This window comes from Balaenoptera acutorostrata, chromosome 7, assembly GCF_949987535.1.
Source record: "Balaenoptera acutorostrata chromosome 7, mBalAcu1.1, whole genome shotgun sequence".
NCBI lineage: Eukaryota > Metazoa > Chordata > Mammalia > Artiodactyla > Balaenopteridae > Balaenoptera > Balaenoptera acutorostrata.
The window spans coordinates 48,456,289-48,478,798 of NC_080070.1; the positions used below are offsets into that span (position 1 = coordinate 48,456,289).

Sequence of the window (22,510 nt, forward strand, 5' to 3'; positions counted from 1 at the left end):
TAAGGATGTTATCATGTGGCAGGCACTGCTCCTGGGGCTGTGCCTGCCATGAACTTAGTCACCAGGCACAACCCTTCTAGGAGGCGGTTATGATTATTTTCACAGGAGGAAACCGAGACACAGGGAGTATACATGCTTGTCAAGGGCCACACAGCCACTGGCCCCGGAGCCCATGCACTTAACCACTGTGCTGCACCTTTTGTGTGAGGAGACGTGCCCTTCAGAGGGCGCCGCAGAGAGCTTCGGAAGAGAAGGAAACGTGTCACACAAAAGCAATGGATATTCAGAGAACACCTAAGATGCAGTTTGCTTATATTCTAGGAGAGTAGGTATAAAAAATAGTGGGAATATATATATAATTATATATGCATTATATATTATAATATTTAAAAATTATGTATCCTCTATAATGCAAATATATTAACATATATTATATATACTAATATATAATATATATTATATATACTATGATATATAACATAATAATATAATATATAATAATAATTGTATATTACATAATATATAAGGCAACTCTGAAACTAGGGGAAAGTAACAGTTGATTAATGATAGATATAATTATTATATGTAATATATAATATATTCTTCATATAGTATATGATATTAATATATCCTTCATAAAATATTTATATATATAAATAACAATATATAATTGTATATATTATTAACTCTGAAACTATGACAAAATCATAGTTGATTAATAATAGATACAATAAATAACATATATATAATTATATAATATATAAGAATATATTACAGTATGTATTATATTAAATATTATATATAATATACAATATATAATTATATATATATATATATTACTTATCAACTGTTATTTTGCACTGTTCCAGAGTTACCTTATATAGTTAATAACTGACTAGACCAGTGGTTTCAAAGTGTGGTCCCTGGACCATCAGCCCCTGCATCTCCTAGGAAGCTGGACCTTAGCCCAGACCTACTGTATTGGCAATTATGGGGCTGGGGCCTGGAAAGCTGTGTATTAACAAACTTTCCAGACTATTCTCATGTATGCTACAATTTGAGAACCACTGGACTAGAGAAAATGTGATTAGCAGACTAAATATTGTCGACCTCTTTTTATCCCATTTTGAGCAGTTATACACTCATTGAATTGGAAGAAAAACTTTGCTCTCTTAAGTAATAAGCATTTCCATTTTAATGTCCTCTAAACTATTTAATTAGTAGGTAAATTTTTCCTAGATATTAGAGGTTAGGATTTGTGAAGTCCAGGTTAATGAGTATTTTTATTTTATTACAAAATTCAACATTGATTATTTTTCAAGGCCACAGCTTTTCTAAGAAAGGCATGCATTCAATTGCTTTCTTTACTGGTGGAGGAGGGGATGAGGGAAGAATACAACCACATTAATTTATTTAACAAGCACTTTTTCTGAGTGTTTGTTTAAGGGACCTTGGCAGAGGGCTCTGGAGAAGAGAAGGTCACGTCTTGAACAGTTTAGCCCTTCGGGCTAATGCAGCTCAGTGGGGCCCAGTTCAGGCACAGAAGTGCAGCAATGGCTTCCAGTCCTCCCCTTGCATCCCAACATTGAAAGCCTTGTGAAAAACCAGTTACCAAACTTACACTTTCTGAAATTGGGAAGAGTAGAATAATAATTAGCTTTGATAATAGTGTTAACATTTAAAAGCGGAAAAGGTAGGCTTTTAAAAATTTGCCAACAGATGTTGGCTTCTGAAACTAAAAATGCAGATGCCTCAGTATTACTGCATCTGCCTCCTACATGGCCCTAGTCTCTCTCCATCCAATCCATCTTCCTTGCTGGCATCAATTCATCTTTCTAAAACTTACATCTCTGGAAACTCCTCAAGCTTTCAGGTATAAAGTCCAAACTTCTCAGCCTGCTTTACATGGCCCTTCTCCAGCTCACGTATCTCATCAGCCTCCCTTCCCCTACCTGGCTCTCTTGTCTGCCGAGGGCCTTCCTCTTTACAACCCTGTCACTAGGCTCTGCCCACTGTCCTCCCTTTTCTATTTTATTTATTTATTTTTGGCTGCATTGGGTCTTCGTTGCTGCACGCAGGCTTTCTCTAGTTGCGGTGAGCAGGGGCTACTCTTTGTTGAGGTGCGTGGGCTTCTCATTACGGTGGTTTCTCTTGTTGCGGAGCACGGGCTCTAGGCGCGCGGGCTTCAGTAGTTGTGGCACGCAGGTTCAGTACTTGTGGCTCGCGGGCTCTAGAGTGCAGGCTCAGTAGTTGTGGCGCATGGGCTTAGTTGCTCCACGGCATGTGGGATCTTCCCGGACCAGGGCTCGACCCCCTGTCCCCTGCATTGGCAGGCAGATTCTTAACCACTGCGCCACCAGGGAAGCCCCATGTCTTCTCTTTTCTAGAAGGTCCTTCTCTACCAGGCATGGGCCTCTTTCCTTTGTGACTCCACTAGAGCTCTTTTGACAACAGAAAAGAGAAACTCTACCCAAATCGGTACTAGGAAAAAAAAGCTCAAAAGATCCACTTAAGAAAGGAAGAGCCTCTTCCTTATTTTTTTAGCAAAGACCCAGGGGCTCACTTACTGTGCTTGTGACACTGGCTTATCCTGAGCTAGTCATTGTAATTGGCCAGCCTTGAGAAGAACAGTGCTTGACACAGATTAGGTACACAATGGATATTTACTTGTTATTAATTATTGATAGTTAAGAATGAATGCATTAATATACGATATTTGTTTTTCTCCTTCTGACTTACTTCACTCTGCATGACAGTCTCTAGATCTATCCACGTCTCAACAAATGACTCAATTTCGTTCCTTTTTATGGCTGAGTAATATTCCATTGTATATATGTACCACAACTTCTTTATCCATTCGTCTGTCGATGGGCATTTAGGTTGCTTCCATGACCTGGTTGTTGTAAATAGTGCTGCAATGAACATTGGGGTGCATGTGTCTTTTTGAATTACGGTTTTCTCTGGGTATATGCCCAGTAGTGGGATTGCTGGAGCATATGGTAATTCTATTTTTAGTTTTTTAAGGAACCTCCATATTGTTCTCCATAGTGGCTGTATCAATTTACATTCCCACCAACAGTGCAAGTTCCCTTTTCTCCACACCCTCTCCAGCATTTGTTGTTAGTAGATTTTCTGATGATGCCCATTCTAACTGGTGTGAGGTGATACCTCATTGTAGTTTTGATTTGCATTTCTCTAATAATTAGCGATGTTGAGCATCTTTTCATGTTCTTCTTGGCCATCTGTATGTCTTTGGAGAAATGTCTATTTAGGTCTTCTGCCCATTTTTGGATTGGGTTGTTTGTTTCTTTAATATTGAGCTGAGTGAGCTGTTTATATATTTTGGAGATTAATCCTTTGTCCGTTGATTCGTTTGCAAATATTTTCTCCCATTCTGAGGGTTGTCTTTTCGTCTTGTTTATGGTTTCCTTTGCTGTGCAAAAGCTTTGAAGTTTCATTAGGTCCCATTTGTTTATTTTTTTTTCTTTTAAGGCTGAATTGGGCGATTGGGATTGACATGTATACACTGATGTGTATAAAATTGATGACTGATTAAAAAAAAATACAAAAAAAAAAATGAATGAATGAATGAACTCTCCAGTGCAGTGTGCTAAGTGCAAACAGAGTTAAATCTAAGTGACGGTGAGGTGGCCAAAGGAAGGCATGTCCAGGAAGGCTTGGGTGAGGTTAGGGAAGACTTTGTAGGTCAGAAAATGCCTAAGCCTGATCTACAAAGGTAGAGTTCCTTACATCAGGGCAGGGGGCTGGCCGAGAGGAGAGGGGGACCACTGCAGAGAGCTGGAGGAGGCTGGGTAAAGGCTGAGGGGCATGAAGCCAGCTGGTGTGCTTAGGAAATGGTAATGGTTCATACGTGCTGGACTCTTGGACACAGCTGGGGAGAGGAAGTGGATAAGGGCAAAGAGATGTGTGCATGTGTTAGCAGGGTGACAGGGCAAGGGGACAAGGTCATCAAAGTCCCTGTATATAACTCCAAGAAGGTTACTCTCAAGTAGTCAGGAGCTCTTGAAGGGGCTTTCACGTCAAGTCAACCAGGGGTTGGGTTCCGGTTCACTTGTCAGCTGGGTGGTCATGAATAAGTTACTTCAATCACCCCAATTCCTCCCTCTCAGAGCTACTGTGAGGACGGAACACGCAAAGCACCCCCTCCAGCACCTGGTGCATGACAGATGCTCAATAAATGTTAGTGTTCCTTTTCTTGTCACCTGGTTGATTTTTACACTTAATTTACTGGAGGAAGAAAAAATCCAGTAAATTAAAAACTCTGTGTATATCATTTTACAATCCCAGAGTTCAACCAGTGTTTCAAAGCTGGGGGAACTGGGTCATGTGTTACTTCCAAACATTCACGAGGGTAAATGTGGCTTCAATTTCCTCTCATCCCTATTTATTTCATCATGATCTGAAGATGTGGGATGCAGGCTTGCTGCTGAAGCATGTATTTCATACTTGTCACTTTGGGATTTCGGGGAGGTCCACATATAGAGCTTGACAATATTGCCGAATCCTTTTAAAATTCATATAGCTCCAGGCTAAAAATACACAGAGGGATTTCAGAACAGAAATCACAGAGGCAGGCGTATTTGTCTGTAATGAACGACTTGTCTTCTTAAGGAACTCCCTAAGCCAGACGTATTTCTTCCTAAGAACAAATTAGTCAAGAGCGGCTGATGATTAGAATCATGCCACAAAGAGACAGGAGGGCTGACATTTGAAGAGGGAAACAATTCCCAATATAATGCTTTGTTTAGCAGCTTTCAAATTAGACACAAAGCAAGTTAATTTACTTTGTCAGTGTGTAGAATAGAAAGGACAGCAGCTTTGAAGTCAACCAAGCCATGTTCTAATTAATAGTTATTAGTGATACAACCTGCAAGTTGCTAGTTCTATGACCCTGGGCCATCCCTGGGCCTCCCCAAGCCTAAGGTGTTGTTGGTTTTTTTTGTTTTTTGTTTTTTGTTTTTTGCTATTTTACTGATAAAGCATAGGAACTCAAAACTTAAAGACTGTTATGAAGCTGAATGAAATAATGTAGCTTTATAATGGATTAAAAACTATGCCATGCTTGATAAATGTAAAGCTTTTTGGTAACTATAAACTTCCTATAATCATTCAAGATTAAAAATATTAGAATTATTTTATATCATGAATTGTTTTACATGGAATTTATATAAACTGAGATAAACTATAACTCGCCCTACTCTGTTAAAGGCATGCTGGGACATCAATAGCTCACCATTCTGCAGCTTATTTCTGATTCTCAACATGAGTATTAAAGAAGGATCTGTTGCACATGACAGTGATTTGACTTCTTAATAATTATTTTAAGCCACCAAGTCACATGAGAGCAATAAAAGTTGCATTTTTAAACTTTAACTTATTCTTCTGATGGTTAGACACCATTAGCGACATAAATGGGGACTAGGTGCAAAGTGAATTACTAGCTTTGTGGAAACTTCAAAGTGATCATCTGTAAAGAGAGACAAAACCAATCCGGACATTTACAAACTGCTGTCATAAAATCCAGCCAGACATTTCATTATCGAGGAATGAGTAATGCCAGTTCTGCAACCTGTTCCAGAGGCAACAGACACAAATCACCTAAGATGTAGCTTTGACAATCTCACATCCATTAATATCAATGGAAATTATTCAGAAAAACTAAGCATGTGCTGCAACTAAGAAGTCCACATGCAGCAACTAAAAAAAAAAAAAAACAAAAATCCTGCGTGCTGCAACTAGGACCTGGCGCAGCCTAAATAAATAAATAAATAAATAAATAAATAAATAAATAAATAAATAAAAACGATTTTAAAAAATAAATCAAGACTACAGATTGGAACTTTGACCTTTCTTTCCTCAGGGTCTGCATGTTTCCAATTCGTATCCTCTGTTTTACTGATAATCTGGGAGGTCTCGTATTCAACAGAGGCTCTCTGGGCAGATCCAATACTGCAGATGGGGCTATGTTTCTTCTCATTCTGTTAAAAAAAAATTTCCTGGCAAAATCATGAGCAGATAAAAGTCTGGTTTATCAGAGTTCACTAGGACTCTTTAACAGATTGCCATAATCTTATGTAAGTGCATGTCATTATTAAGAAATCTACAAATCCACTTCTTCAGAGCTGGGGGCAAGAGATGGAGAGATGCACTCCAGAGGTGGCTTTGGGGTTATTTCTCAGTCTGCCTGGTAATCCAGGCACTACATTCCTACCCATTTCAGTAAACACTAGATGTCCCTTTTTCTGATTTGATGTTACCATGTAAAAGAAGGATAGTGAGAGTGATTCGATTAAAATGAAAATGGACCCTGAATGTGACTAGTGAGCTTTCTCGATAATGGTGACAAGCAGAGAGTGCAGGATGAAAGTGTGGAGGACAGGGGATGGGGGTGGTGTGAGTTAGAGCTCTTCTGGTTATAAAGACACAGACACCTAAACTCAACACAGACATTCCCATTGCTCGGCTCAAGAGCTAAGCAGGAATGACTTGGTAACCACTGAAACAGGCAGCAGAGCGCAGCGGGCCCCAGAGGCAGCTCAGACTGAGTCCTCGGGACTCAGTTTCTTTCTCCCCACCTCCAGGCTACACTTTCTCAGACTCTATGTGGTGGCTAGAAGGCTTTAGCCACCCAGACTCTACTTCCTGTTGGATCCAGCCCAGCAGTAAAAGGGCAGAAGGGCCTTCTTCCAGGAATTCACAGGGCAAGTCTATTCGTTTCATGGGTTCTGACTTGACCGCATGTCAACCCTTGAACCAAGCAGAGTGGCCATGGAAGTGTGACCCCTTGGATCAGCCTTGAACCACCAGCCCAACTCTGGGAGCAAAGAAGGACATACACTGAGAGCGGAAGGGGAAGTGGCTCTGGGTGCAATTTCCAAAAGAGGGTGCATGGCTCTAGGTGGCAAAAATGACAGCGACTCACTGTGGGGTGGAGGTGGGGAGACTGGTTAAGTCCTGATGAGACAGACGCAAAGCTGGTGGAAGGAGAGGCACCAGAAGAGTAAGAAAGAGGCCGACACCCTGTGCCAGGCCAGGGAAAGGGAATAATGGGACTCCCTACAATGATGTCTTGTCTGCCAGTGCTCACTGTCACCATGTCACCTTGAGCTCTGGGTCCCAGCTTCTCATCTGTACAGGGAAGGGAGTAAGAGCAGGTCGGTGGTTCTTTATTGGAATATGCATCAGAATTACCTGGAAAGCTTTTTTCAAATGACAGAGGCCCCAGAATCAGTGCTGCTGCCCACCTCCAGGGAGAGCCATTGGGAAGAACTCTGAGGTCATCATCAGGGCAAGCCCTGCAGTCTCCAAAGGTGGACGGCAGTCCCAGGCGACAGAATCATTTACCTCCCACAGTCAAAGGTGCTAAAAGTGGCATAATAATTCCTCCCAAACACCTCCCTGGAGACGTACAGACATAACCTTTAAAAGGTGTGCTTTCTGTCCATCAAACGTCTGCCTAGAGCAGCAGTTCTCCACGTGTGGTCCACCAATGTTTGGGGGACCCCAAGATCCTCTCAGAGAGTCCATAATGTCAAAACTATTTTTATCAATTGCCTTTTCCAACTCATTGACATTGTAAGTAACCTTTAAGAAACTACCATCTGTTAAGTTTTGTTCTATTATTAAAAAAAAGAAAAAAAGTAAAAAACTTCAAATTTACCTAAAAAGGCTATAAAAACATTCTTCCTTTTCCCAATGACTTATCTGTTTGAGGCCAGAGCTTCTCCCTACACTTCAAAGGAAATAATATATCACCACAGATTGAATACAGAAGCAGGAGTGAGAATCCAGATGTTGTCTATTAAGCCAGACACTTAAGAGATTTACAAAATGTAAAACAATGCCAATATTCTAATTTTTTTTTGTTTTGGAGAATGGGGTTATTTTTCACAAAAATATGTTATTTACACAAACACATAATGACTTTATTACTGTTATGTTTAAAAGAATTAAATGTTTTCTCAGTTTTACTTTCTAATGCAGTAAATATCAGTAGATATAACTCACATAAACAAAAGCTCTTTGGGATCCCCAGGAATTTGAAAGAGTATAAAAGGGCCCTGAGGCCAAAAAGTTTGTGTGACCCAGGACCAGAATTTCAGTGAATCAGATCATTGGGACCATTTTTATACCTAAGCGCCCCAAGCTGGAGGAACTGCCCACCTGCTTACACAAAGAATGAGCCCGAACCACAAAACAGACACCCCCTAGCCACTGCAAAGCCTGATCTATGCTATAAAACCTGAGGAAATGGGGACGATTCAGTGGGTTCATTGCCGAAAATTTGTTCTTGCTCATTACTCCCACATCTGTTAAGTGTGGTCCTTTGAGATTGCAGTCAGCATGTAACTCTTCTTTCAGCCACTAGATGGCACTGCCTGCATAGAAAATACTTCAGCAAGGGGTGCATCGCGCTGCTTTCCAGAGATTTTTGATGGGGATGAATGAGGAAGGTTTGTTTGGACCATCTTATTCTGACACACACTGAATGTATTAGGATAACTTTCCTTTTTGTTCCTGTAAAGCCCTAACCTTGAGACCACTGATAGCGAGGTACTGGTAAAAAAGAGAAGCATTCTGATAAAGATAAATCTAGTGTACAGAACAACCTAACTCATTTTTAGTTATTCCTCCATAGCAGGGGTTCTCAGCTTTACCTGCATATCAGAATCACCCAGAGAATATAAACACCAGATGCTCTGCCCTTATCCCAAGTAGTTAAATCTGTTTTCTGGGGGTGTGGCCCAGGCACTGGTATTTTTGAAAACTCCCCAGTGGGCAGGTAAGGTTGAGAATCCTAGTCCTATAAACTTAGTCATTAAGAAAACCACCCACTAGCCCCTAAAGAAGAGATACTGACTTTTTCTTGTCTCTTCATTAAATTCTCTTAATCCTACTACATTTAATTTTCCCCATCATTTAAATTTTAGCCAATAATCTGGGGAAAGGACCCAGGAAAAAAGGAGCAAAGCAAACCTTTGAACCAACTCAGGTAACCAGAACCACCAGAGTTTACTCTCTTAAGAATGTTTACATGGAGAACTTTCTGTGTGGAGGTAAAGGTAAGAAAGAATGCCAATGCCTAAATTAGGACATAAAAGGGTCTCAGAAATATAAGAGGCATTAGAGAAAGAGGGACAGGAGTCCTTAAAAGAAAATGCTCCCAAGTATCTGACAACCTTTACTTCCCCATCTGACCTTTCATCTAACCAGGGGCTGAGAACTTTAGAATCACCTGGGGAACCTTAAAAACAGAGATGCTTGAGCTTCACCAGTAGAAGCTTTGATTTAGTAAGTCAGGAGAGGTTAACATGTGTCTTTTTTTAAAAAGCTCCTAGGGTGATTCTAACCCGAAGCCGGTTTGAGAACCACTGACCAAGCCAAGTCAGCTCTTTTCCAGACTGCATGATAAATCCCACACCCTTAGAGGATTCTGATTTAAAATAACTCTCGGTAAAACCTGGTTTCATGAGCAAATGTAATCTAAGTTCAAATCCATTCTTACAGCATTATATCACATTGCATTTCATGACACCGTGTGTGTGAGCAGGAAGATGGATGATCAGAGTCATTACTGTACCTGTCACTTTTACTAGCTAAGTTATGCTCATCTTCATTTATCCTTTCTCCTGAGAAAAGACTGGTTATGTCAGTTACATATTATTTCCAAGAGACCTCCTGCGGAACAAATCTACAGGTTCTCCAGACCCTGTAATATGACTGTATCTTTTTCGGCCCCTGGATGCTTTCTATGTGAACAATGCAGGCTCTTTCTTTGGCAAATGGATGCAGCATCTCTGCTCGGGGAAGGGCAACGGGCGACACCATGCTTGAATTAACTGTCCTTAATGAAGTTACAAAGCCTCTCCACCCTCCAGGACCAAGACCCCTTCCATAATGGCACAGTGGTGAAGCCCACCCACAAAAAGGGCTACCTCGTCATCTTGCATTAATGCCAATCGTGGCTTCTGAACCTGGTGATTGAACGTTCTATAGGAATTAGAACAAGGCTAACACACTTTTATTCTATTCGTTCCTTGCATTGGTTATTCTCTGCCACATCCCACCCCCCCCCCCCCATTCATTCCCTCCTCGCCTATGGTGGGGAGACTGACTCCTATGGACGGTAACCCTGGCTCCTTTGTCCTCTGGCTGCTGGTTGGATTTGTCCAATGGGAGATACAGGCAAGAGATCAAAGGGTGGCAGGAGAGAGAAGCTGAGATATTTCTTCCCCTGCCCCTTCCCGCTTGAGGGGCGCAGCACCCAAGGGTTGCACCCTTGCTTGACTGTGAGGGCCTCTCTCTATGAGAGTCCCCTCCTGTGGGAGTTCCCTTTTTATGTGAGCTCCCTACCTACAGAAGCCCTTCTCCTGCAGTCTCCCCCTTCTGTGGCAGCCCCCTCCTGTGGGAGTCTCCCCTCCAGCTCTCATAAGACCCCAGAAACCCAGTGCCTTCCCATAGTCCCTTCAGCACTGGGGAGGTAACAGCTCTCGCCACTGTCAGTCCCTGGGAAAGATCCCTTGTTAATCAAATTCTCTTCAAAATCCCAGTGAATGTGTCTTCTATTTCTTACTGGGTCCTGACTGCTGGGACACCTTTAAGACTAACTGCAAGCTGAATTCATTTTTCACTTTTCAATCATTCACACAGGAGTCCTGTACATATAACTTGTGCTCCTCAAAGATCTTAACTTTAAGAGAACTTCTAAGTGGCAGGTTGTTTTAAAGCACTTTTTTCTATCCAAGCCTCTGTGACCTCTAGATGTCTCTGAAACACTCCAGACAAATGAGCTGGGTGCCTTAGTCTCCTGCTGTGTAAAACAAAGGGGATGCACAAGATGGTATCCAAGACCCTCCTCCTCCAGGCTCTAGCTTCTCAGGAAGCCACAGCAGGTCAGAGTTTAGCCCAGGGGTGGAAGGAGCCGCACTGAGAGAAGATGGTGGGAGATACTGATGCACCACCTTGGTGTATTCGAGATACGCTGTCCCTTAGGGTGAGTGTGAGCCAATCTGTTCCATTTTGAAAATTATCCATCTGTTCATTCAACAGAGTTTACTCTGCTGAGTCTTTCATGGGTTGGGCTTTAGAGCTGAGATGTAAACCAAGGAGTGACCTGGGCCTCCAACTGGTCAACTTCTAGAGGAAGAGAGGAGCGTCTAAACCAGGGGTTCTCAAACTTGGGCGTGCACCAGAGCCAACTGGAGGCTTGGTCACACAGCGGCTGGCAGGTGCTGCCCCCAGAGGTCCTGACCCAGTAGTGCTGGGGTTGGGGCCGAGCAGGTGAATTTCTAATCAGTCCCTTGGGGAATGTGATGCTGCCAGTCACTGAGGGAGACACTGAGAACCACTGATTTCAATAATTACCTAAGACACAGTATGTTCAATTATCTTAAAGGTTATGTGCAAAACATTAGGCTAAAAAAAACGGATACAAATGAACTTATTTACAAAACAGAAACAGATTCACAAACATAGAAAACAAACTTATGGTTACCAAAGGGGAAGGGGGGAGGGGTAACTTAGGAGCTTGGGATTAACAGACACACACTATTTTATATAAAATGGATAAACAACAAGGAACTACTACATGGCACAGGGAACTATAGTCAATATCTTGTAATAACCTATAATGGAAAAGAATCTGAAAAAGAATATATATATTTGAATCACTTTGCGGTACACCTGAAGCTAACACAACATTGTAAATTAACTATACTTCAATAAAAAGTTTTTTGTTGCGAAAGTGGTGAGATGAGATCAATCCTTTAGAGTCGGTGAGGGAGGGTGGGTCCCAGCAGGTTTTATTAGGGAGGCTGTGCTTGTCTCTAAAGGGTGAACAGAAAGCTGAAGATAACAGGAGAGGGAAGGCATGTCAGACGGGGCACAGGAACATCTGTAGACCACAGGCTGGCGAGGGGGGCCAGCCTCTGGAGACAGGCTGGGAAAGGCGGGGCCGGACTGCAGTGGGCATTGTCTGGCCCACCATCGACCCCGGGCATTGCTGTGGCTCTCACTTTCCGGCAGCCCGACAGCATCTGTCCTCACCGTGATCTCTCACTCCCTGCCCTTGGGAACCCACCTGGTTCTCTGCAGGCACGGCCTGGTGTTTGAGGGACTTAACAGCTCACAAGCACCCCTCAGCCAACAGAGGTCAGGGGGTGGTAGGCAAATACCACCCCCCTTTCAGTTCCTCCCAGGAGCAGTTCTACATGGCTCCTTGGAAGGTGCCCAACTCAATAATCTGCATTTCTACTGGCTTCTCTCCTTGTCTGTTTCCCTCTCCCTCCTGCTCCCTGGCTGCCTTCCCAAATTACCAATGCACCAAGCCCTTGCCTCAGGCTCTGCTTCCAGGGGAGCCTGGGCTTAGATGGGCTGCAAATGTCCTGCTGAGGAATCTGAACTTTGTCCTGTAGACAAAGCAAATCAGATGGTTTCCAAGATGGAAACAACAGCAAGAGCAACACTCTGATGAGTGAAAAGTCACCAAGGGGCACCAGCCATTGGGGGCCATCATGGGACTGGTGGGGAGAACCACTCAGGATGAGCTGAATCCACTGCTGAGGCTTCTGCCAGTAAGTGAGGCCTGCAGATTTGTGCCCTGGGGCGGGGGGGGGGCACTTTCTCTTGCTCCAGGAGTATGGAGAAAAATGTAACATGGGTATTAGGCAAAGGTATCTTGCAGGCCAGCTGATCCCTATGGTGGAAACTGAAATAAAAGACGAAAGGTTCACCCTGGACATAAAGAAAATAATTATTTCTAAAAGAAAATAAATGGTGGGGTGGAGGCTGGAGATCATTCCTCTCTGAAACACTCATCTATACAGGAGGACAGAGCCCTTCACTCCAGAACAGGTCTCTCTCCTGGTTTCACAGAGAGACAACCAGAAACGAAAAAGGCTTCCTCGCTGCTGTAGGAAAGCAAGAGGAATCTGGGAGCTGGCCTGGGGCGGCTTGAGAAAGGAGGGTGGGGTGGGGTGGGGTGGAAGGGCATGAAAAATGGGGGGAGGGCTGGAAAGAACCCCAGGGGAGCACTGCTGAGGGGTCTATAGGTGGGCAGGGGTCAAGATCAGGGAGGGAGCAACAGTCACCCCATTTCCAGGGACAGTCACGCCGCACTCTTTATTTGCTGATTCAGTTCTGTGCTATAATTACCATCTTCTAGCCCCCAACCTTCAGCAAAAGGCTTCTAAATACAGACTCTTTGCTAACAATCCAAAGGAGAACTGAAAGAAAAAAAAGAGCTATCAGGATGGGGAAGGGGGCCAGTGAGAAGGGATGGGAAAACAGTCTGGGTCCGGAGGGTTGGAACTGTATATGTGTGTGTGTGATACACTGAGTAGAGAAGATATTTTACTGAGGGTTTGCTTTAACATATGTGAATTTAGGACACGATGAATTTTGTTTGTTTAATTTTCTGAATGGGATCCTGCATTTATCATGGTTCAAAATTCAAAGAGTATGAAACAGCAGCAGGAGTCTCCTTCCCTCCCTTACATCTTAGACACCCCCTTCCCCTCCACACTGGCAACCCTGATACTAGCTCTTGCATCCTTCAAGGGATGTTTTATGATTTTGCAAGAAAAAAATGTGTAAAATCTGTTTTTCTGGTTTACACAAATGAAACCATACTACCCATACTATAGTATATTTGGTTTTGCATTTGCTAACTCTGGGTAATCTTTTCAAACTGGTCCATATGAGAGCATCCTCATTCTTTTCTGTGGTTGCATGATATTCCTGTACATCGGTGTACCATAACTCATCTAAGCAATTCCCCAATTGATGGGCATTTAGGTTGTTTTTTGATGTTTGCTATTATAAAAAACAGTGAAATGAATAATGGTAAACTATAATATATTCTTAAATGTGCTTGTATTGTATCAAGAGTACAGATGATTTTTCTCCAGTAAAGCATAAATGCAATTTAATTCAGCAAGCCAAATTTACTTAATAAATATGTGCTATTGAAAATATTGTTGTCATATATATTTGATTCAGTTGTGTATCGTTTACAAGACAGTTTAGTTATTAGAGCTATTAATAGCAGTGTATTTTCAAAAACACATCACGTAAATATTAAGTGATTCTTACCATCAATTGACTTAGGATGGTCAAAAGCAAGGGTGTTTGCTTAAGGCAATAAGGGCAATAAGAACAGAATGAGGTCCAGCTGCTCCATAGATTTAAGAAGATTTGAACTTGGAGTTAGGAAGTGTGGGTTTGATTCCTCATCCTGCCATTGTGACTTTTTCAATAAAGTGGGGATAACGATTCCTGCCCTATGTACCTGGCAAAGTTGTTCTGAGGATAAAATGGGAAACTATTTCACATGCGTGAATTCTGTTTACGAACTGCAAATGTCTGAACCAATGTTAAATCCTGTTGTTATTCTTACATTGCTTACAGCACCAGTTTTGGAGGTCAGTAGACCTCCATCTATGGAATAAATTCTGAAATAAGTTTCATAAAAGAAATGACACTGGGCATGATCATTTTAATTAAATACATGAAACGGTGGCCCTTATAGATCATAATGTTTTAAAAATCAATTAAAGAATCAGAAAGGAAACAGATCCCTTTTGGCTAACAACCACAACATTTTTTTTTGCACCCTCCCCTCTCCCCACCTCATCTGCAGTTATTAAAATCAAGTTCACTGCTAACCATCTTGACAGGAGGTAAATCTGGAAACCGCTCAAATCTGATGGGGTAGGTAATATCTTTTTGCCAATTTACACTGTTAATATCCTTGGATTTACAGGTAACATAGTCTCTCTGGATTCATTAGGAAATGATCAATAAAATAAACGGGCGGACGGAGTTTAAGCACTCTGGAAAATGAAATGCTGGGCTGTCTGGATTTGAGAAGTATTAGGAAACCTACCCATTTCACTCATTAAAACCTTCAAGACGTGCCATTACCGAAGCAACCAGGTGCCGCGGACATTCTCAGTCAATCCATTCAAGTTTCTGCTACCTCTTTTCTAGTCACTGTCTCCATGGCAGCAGTCCGCTGACCTGCCCTTAAGGGAAATGGAATTTCTGGCAAGACTGAGACTTGGTAATTCCACTTGTCAATACAGGTCAGAGAGAAACAGATGGAGGTGTACCAAGTTACTTCACAGACCCAGTAACAAAATGAGTGACCCCTGGCAAATGACCAGACCCACTATTCGGAGTGTCCTCCAGGAAAGCCAAACACTGCATCATTAGCATCCAAGAAACCCGCACCGCCAGCACCTGTCCATCAAACCTTTCACTGAGTTTGGACTTCCTCCTTCAACGTTTTTATTTACCTTTTCCTAAAAAGGTAAAAGTGTACTAGGTGGGGCTTCCCTGGTGGCGCAGTGGTTGAGAATCTGCCTGCTAATGCAGGGGACACGGGTTCGGGCCCTGGTCTGGGAAGATCCCACATGCCACGGAGCGGCTGGGCCCGTGAGCCACAATTGCTGAGCCTGCGCGTCTGGAGCCTGTGCCCCGCAATGGGAGGGGCCGCGATGGAGAAAGGCCCGCGCACCGCGATGAAGAGCGGTCCCCGCACCGCGATGAAGAGTGGCCCCCGCTTGCCGCAACTGGAGAAAGCCCTCGCACGAACCGAAGACCCAACACAGCCAAAAAATAAAAAAAAAAAAAAAAAAAAAAAAAGATCAGGAAAATATTAAAAAAAAAAAAAAGTGTACTAGGTGGCTCAAAGTGATTATTAATCTGATTATTAATTTCCTCCAAAATTTAATTTTAATAAATAAATACAAAATGATCTACAAGAAAGGACATATTTTGTCCTGTAAATTTCCTTATGGGACTATCATCTAGAAATATCAGTTTGCAGTGACCCAACTTCCCTTGTGGGGGGAGGGCAGAAATCGGTGAATGTCAATTCCAACACCCAGGATCTAAACTCTCATCCCAACTACACAAGAGTCACTTCCTACTCACCTCTTTTCCTGGAAATGTTCTAGTGTGTTGCCTGCAGTTGTAACAGGTTGCCTTTTTGGTGGCATCACTCCCCATTCAGAAATATAAACACCACTTCAGAGATTTATTTTACAATTCATCCTCTGATTTGTCATGGCTAGGAAGGTCAGCTTCCAGATTTTCTATTCTAAATTACTTTTGAACCGATTTGGCAAACAGTGTAAGGAACGGCTTTCGCCTAGACGGGAACAAACTCTGAAAGTTGGGACCCAAGTTCTCTCTCTCTCTTTTGTTGAAATGTAAACAATCAGAAACCCCACCATTTCCCAAATCAATTATTTGCAAAAGAATAAACAGGTGCTTTGGAGACTCTGGAGTTATAAAAAGAAAATGGCAAATGATATTTTTTATGAGCCAGCTGCCCAACTGACATGATTCTGAGGAAGGTTCTCCTAGGCTCTAAAGCTTAATTAGCAAATCAATTAAGATCATCCCCTGTCTGCCAACAGGACCGCCTGCCATCCTCTGCTCTCCTCCTCATTTCAGTGCTTTCTGGTGCATCCCCGTCGCCAAAGCCGAAGTCCAATCAGTCAACCTGAGGTTCCTTTGCTTTCTGCTAACACTGGACAACAGGGGGACGAAGGGGGCCATTCCAGTTTAATTAAGGATTCGTAACCACCAGAAGGAGCAGTGCTCGCCCTGCTTATTTATATCTGCCCCAGTCCAAGCCCGCCTTAGAAGCTGGGCTCAGCACAGACTCAGTGGGGGCTGACTGGCGTGGCTGGCTGTCACTTTCTTTCAGTGGAAAACAGATAGGACCAGGCAAAGCAGATGGTTCCTAAAGAGGCACATCCAAAAAATCTGCTAGCAAACTGTGGTGGAGTCTTTCAAATAAACAGCAGCTTACTGGAGAGGAAAATCAGATCTTCCTCGCCACATCCTGCCATGATGCAACCACCTTGAACATCACCCACTTAGGAGCTTCTAATCCTCGGCGAGGCATAATAACTCCTCCTTTGGGGCAAAGGATAGCCTGTCTTTCCAAGCCTCTCAGAGATAGCCATCATCATCGCTAATGCTCCCATCTCTGTCAGTAAAATCTGTTATCTAGGTAAAACCACCTTCAAGAGACGGCTGACCTGTGGATCACGCATGGTCACCCAGTCCTAAGGGAAGGAAATGCAAATACCATGTATTTGGCCAGCTGGGTGGAACTAGAGATGGAGCCAGTAACACCTCAAATGGCAATTAAAAAGCAAGTGACTAGTTTCATCATAAAACATTAATGGGATTTTTTTTTTTTCCTTTCAAACTCCAAATAAACTCACAGATAATTATCTGTGGAAGTCCTGGCTCTGACTGCACGAATTGGGGCAAATGATCAAACATTTCTGGACCTCGCTGTCCTCATCTGTAAAACGAGGGGGTTGAACTGAAAAATGTCCAAGGTCCCTTTTAGCATGAAAATTCTAAAGTTCTTTCGGTGGAGCTGGGGTGGTCTCCTATAACATATTGGCAAATCACATATAGAATTAATCGTCCGGTTTTTGAGCATAGATGAAAAACAGAGAGACTGTTTTTGTCCCTCGCGTAGCTTACCTTTTCAACCGCTGTGTGTTCTTCATTTGTGACGTTGGCTTTTCTTGATTCGTTTTTAGACCTGCTTAACCTCCTGGATACTTTTTCTCTGAGTAAAGTGGCATATCCAATGTGTTCATAGATGGGATTTGTTGTCATTTTGGAAATGTATTCAGAAGCTTTTGTTTCTATGTACAGCGTTATCAAGCCATCTGTGACCAGATCGTGAATCGATTCAAACCTCTTCTCACCCACAAAGTGTTTTCCATCATAGAAGAGCCTGTAGTTTAAGGTCTGGTTTCCAAACCTGCCCATGAGGAAGGAGAAATCACAGTAGTGTTAGAAATCAGGCCAGTGAGTGGCAGGCCAGGCAATGGCAGCTAAAACTTCCCGAGCGTATACTGAATGCCAGGCACTGGGCTAAGCCCTTGGACATGACTTTCCCCATTAAGTTATCATGGAGACCCGTTGAGACAGGTGCAATTATTATCCCTGTTTGACTGCTGAGGAAACTGAGCCTTGAAAAGATGGGGTACCTGATTGAGGCTATATCCCTGGAAAGAGGCAAAGGTGGGTTTAACCCCAGCCAGTCATATGGCATCATCTGGTCCTAGAAATCCCTAAGGCCATTGGGTCATGATCATTCTCATTCGTAAAAGTCAGGGAGTACTACCTGATTTACAGATATCTTACCTAAATTTCTTAATGGGAACTAGCCACGCCCCTCCACCCCCTCCTTGTACCAGGCAATTACCTCTGCAAGGGAAGCTATCACCACTGGCCTGATGTGCTTTTATTATGACATCTTTAACCACTATCAGTAAAGCACCCCATGCCTCCCACCCCAGTTGGTCCAGCAGAAGGGAAACAGGGGAGCCCTGTGGAGCTCCCTGCTGGAACGCCAGAGCCAGCATTCCAATGACCTAGTCATTACGGTGCTCTCCCTTTAGTGATTGTTCCCTCTTGGCCTTGGTCCTGTATCTCACAGCCCCTGCTTGACTCCCCACTGGGACTGTCAGCTCCTGCTGCTGGGGTGCTGGGAAGCTGGGAAAATACTTTGCATCTCTAGAGCACTTGCTACTCTTGAAGTGCTTCCTCATAATGACATCACTGAAGATATGCCATCCCCAGTTGCAACCTGGAAAGCATCTAGCTTTCCACAATCACAACATCGAGATGGTGGGTTGAACACACCTTTGTGGGCTGACCTGGGAAGTGTTTCTTTCTTTCCTTTTTTTTAATACATTTATTTATTTATTTTCTTATGGCTGCGTTGGGTCTTCGTTGCTGCACGTGGGCTTTGGCAAGTTGCGGTGAGAGGGGGCTACTCTTCGTTGCGTGCACGGGCTTCTCGTTGCAGTGTCTTCTCTTGTTGCGGAGCACGGGCTCTAGGTGCACGGGCTTCAGTAGTTGTGACACGCGGGTTCAGTAGTTGTGGCTTGCGGGCTCTAGAGCATGGTGTCCCCTGCATTGGCAGGCAGACTCCCAATCACTGTGCCACCAGGGAAGGCCCTGGGAAGTGTTTCATTGATACCATTTCTTCCATGGAGAAAGAGCTTCCCAATTCCAAAGAGTTCACGAATGAACTTTTGGAAAACAATCCAATTCTGAAATTGAAAACCTTCACCAGACCCTACAGGATTGCCATGAGGATCAAAGGACATAAAATATTTGATCCAGGTTAGGAAGGTGCAGTAAATGCAATGCCTTTTGGGTGCTGAGATTTTTATTTTATTTTTTTTTAACATCTTTATTGGAGTATAATTGCTTTACAATGGTGTGTTAGTTTCTGCTTTATAACAAAGTGAATCAGCTATACATATACATATATCCCCGTATCTCCTCCCTCTTGCATCTCCCTCCCACCCTCCCTATCCCACCCCTCTAGGTGGTCACAAAGCACAGGGCTGATCTCCCTGTGCTATGTGGCTGCTTCCCACTAGCTATCTATTTTACATTTGGTAGTGTATATATGTCCATGCCACTCTCTCACTTCGTCCCAGCTTACCCTTCCCCCTCCCTGTGTCCTCAAGTCCATTCTCTATGTCAGCATCTTTATTCCTGTCCTGCCCCTAGGTTTTTCAGAACCATTTTTTTTTTTTTAGATTCCATATGTATGTGTTAGCATACGGTATTTGTTTTTCTCTTTCTGACTTACTTCACTCTGTATGACAGACTCTAGGTCCATCCACCTCACTACAAATAACTCAATTTTGTTTCTGTTTATGGCTGAGTAATATTCCACTGTATATATTTACCACATCTTCTTTATCCAGTCATCTGTCGATGGGCATTTAGGTTGCTTCCATAACCTGGCTATTGTAAATAGTGCTGCAATGAACATTGGGGTGCATGTGTCTTTTTGAATTATGGTTGTCTCTGGGTATATGCCCAGTAGTGGGATTGCTGGGTCATATGGTAATTCTATTTGTAGTTTTTTAAGGAACCTCCATACTGTTCTCCATAGTGGCTGTATCAATTTACATTCCCACCAACAGTGCAAGAGGGTTCCCTTTTCTCCACACCCTCTCCAGCATTTATTGTTTGTAGATGTTTTGATGATGGCCATTCTGACTGGTGTGAGGTGATACCTCATTGTAGTTTTGATTTACATTTATCTAATGATTAGTGACGTTGAACATCCTTTCATGTGTTTGTTGGCAATCTATATATCTTCTTTGGAGAAATGTCTATTTTGGTCTTCTGCCCATTTTTGGATTGGGTTGTTTGTTTTTTTTGATATTGAGCTTCATGAGCTGCTTGTAAATTTTGGAGATTAATCCTTTGTCAGGTGCTTCATTTGCAAATATTTTCTCCCATTCTGAGGGTTGTCTTTTCATCTTGTTTATGTTTTCCTTTGCTATGCAAAAGCTTTTAAGTTTCATTAGGTCCCATTTGTTTATTTTTGTTTTTATTTCCATTTCTGTAGGAAGTGGGTCAAGAAGGATCTTGCTGTGATTTATGTCATAGAGTGTTCTGCCTATGTTTTCTTCTAAGAGTTTTATAGTGTCTGGCCTTACATTTAGGTCTTTAATCCATTTTGAGTTTATTTTTGTGTATGGTGTTAGGGAGTGTTCTAATTTACAAATGCTAAAGGAACTTCTCTAGGCAGGAAACACAAGAGAAGGAAAAGACCTACAATAACAAACCCAAAACAATTAAGAAAACAGTAATAGGAGCATACATATCGATAACTACCTAAAATGTAAACGGATTAAATGCTCCAACCAAAAGACATAGACTAGCTGAATGGATACGAAAACAAGACCCGTATATATGCTGTCTACAAGAGACCCACTTCAGACCTAGGGACACATACAGACTGAAAGTGAGGGGATGGAAAAAGATATTCCATGCAAATGGAAATCAAAAGAAAGCTGGAGTAGCAATTCTCATATCAGACAAAATAGACTTTAAAATAAAGACTAGGGCTTCCCTGGTGGTGCAGTGGTTAAAAATCTGCCTGCCAATGCAGGGGACACGGGTTCGAGCCCTGGTCCAGGAAGACCCCACATGCCGTGGAGCAACTAAGCCCATGCGCCACAACTACTAAGTCTGTGCTCTAGAGCCCGCGAGCCACAAGTAGTGAGCCCTCGTGCCACAACTACTGAAGCCTGCGTGCCTAGAGCCCATGCTCTGCAACAAGAGAAGCCACCGCAATGAGAAGCCTGCACACCGCAACGAAGAGTAGCCCCCGCTCGCCACAACTAGAGAAAGCCTGCACACAACGAAGACCCAGCACAGCCAAAAATAAATTTTAAAAAATAATAATAAAAATAAAATAAAATAAAGACTATTACAAGAGACAAAGAAGGACACTACATAATGATCAAGGGATCAATCCAAGAAGAAGATATAACAATTATAAATATTTATGCACCCAACTTAGGAGCACCTCAATGCATAAGGCAAATGCCAACAGCCATAAAAGGGGAAATTGACAGTACACAATCATAGTACGGGACTTTAACACCCCACTTTCACCAATGGACAGATCATCCAAAATGAAAATAAATAAGGAAACACAGCTTTAAATGATACATAAACAAGATGGACTTAATTGATATTTATAGGATATTCCATCCAAAAACAACAGAATACACTTTCTTCTCAAGTGCTCATGGAACACTCTCCAGGATAGATCATATCTTGGGTCACAAATCAAGCCTTGGTAAATTTAAGAAAATTGAAATCGTATCAAGTATCTTTTCTGACCACAACGCTATGAGGGTAGATATCAATTACAGGAAGAAATCTGTAAAAAATACAAACACATGGAGGCTAAACAATACACTACTAAATAACCAAGAGATCACTGAAGAAATCAAAGAGGAAATCAAAAAATACCTAGAAACAAATGACAATGAAAACACGACAACCCAAAACCTATGGGATGCAGCAAAAGCAGTTCTAAGAGGGATACAATCCTACCTCAAGAAACAAGAAACATCTCAAATAAACAACCCAACCTTACACCTAAAGCAATTAGAGAAAGACGAACAAAAAAAACCCAAATTTAGCAGAAGGAAAGAAATCATAAAGATCAGATCAGAAATAAATGAAAAAGAAATGAAGGAAACAATAGCAAAGATCAATAAAACTAAAAGCTGGTTCTTTGAGAAGATAAACAAAACTGATAAACCACTAGCCAGACTCATCAAGAAAAACAGGGAGAAGACTCAAATCAATAGAATTAGAAATGAAAAAGGAGAAGTAACAACTGACACTGCAGAAATACAAAGGATCATGAGGAATTACTACAAGCAACTCTATGTCAATAAAATGGACAACCTGGAAGAAATGGACAAATTCTTAGAAAAGCACAACCTTCCGAGACTGAACCAGGAAGCAACAGAAAATGTAAACAGACCAATCACAAGCAGGGAAATTGTGATTTTTAATACTGTGATTTTGTGGTAAAGTGCTCCGATGGCTCGCTGGCACGGAGCGTCATGACTGCCCCTGGGAGCTCAGTGGGTCAGCGTGATCTCTGAGA

At 42.4% G+C, this 22,510-nt stretch overlaps 1 protein-coding gene across 1 annotated transcript in view; it reads right to left on the reverse strand.

Moving 5' to 3' along the window:
* CHN2 (chimerin 2) overlaps window positions 1-22,510 on the reverse strand; it is a 328,992-nt gene that overhangs the window by 99,103 nt on the left and 207,379 nt on the right. Inside the window, exon 6 of the mRNA XM_007193498.2 lies at window positions 17,536-17,821. Within this exon, the coding sequence (XP_007193560.1) occupies window positions 17,536-17,821 (286 nt within the window). The remainder of the gene's footprint in view (window positions 1-17,535; window positions 17,822-22,510) is intronic.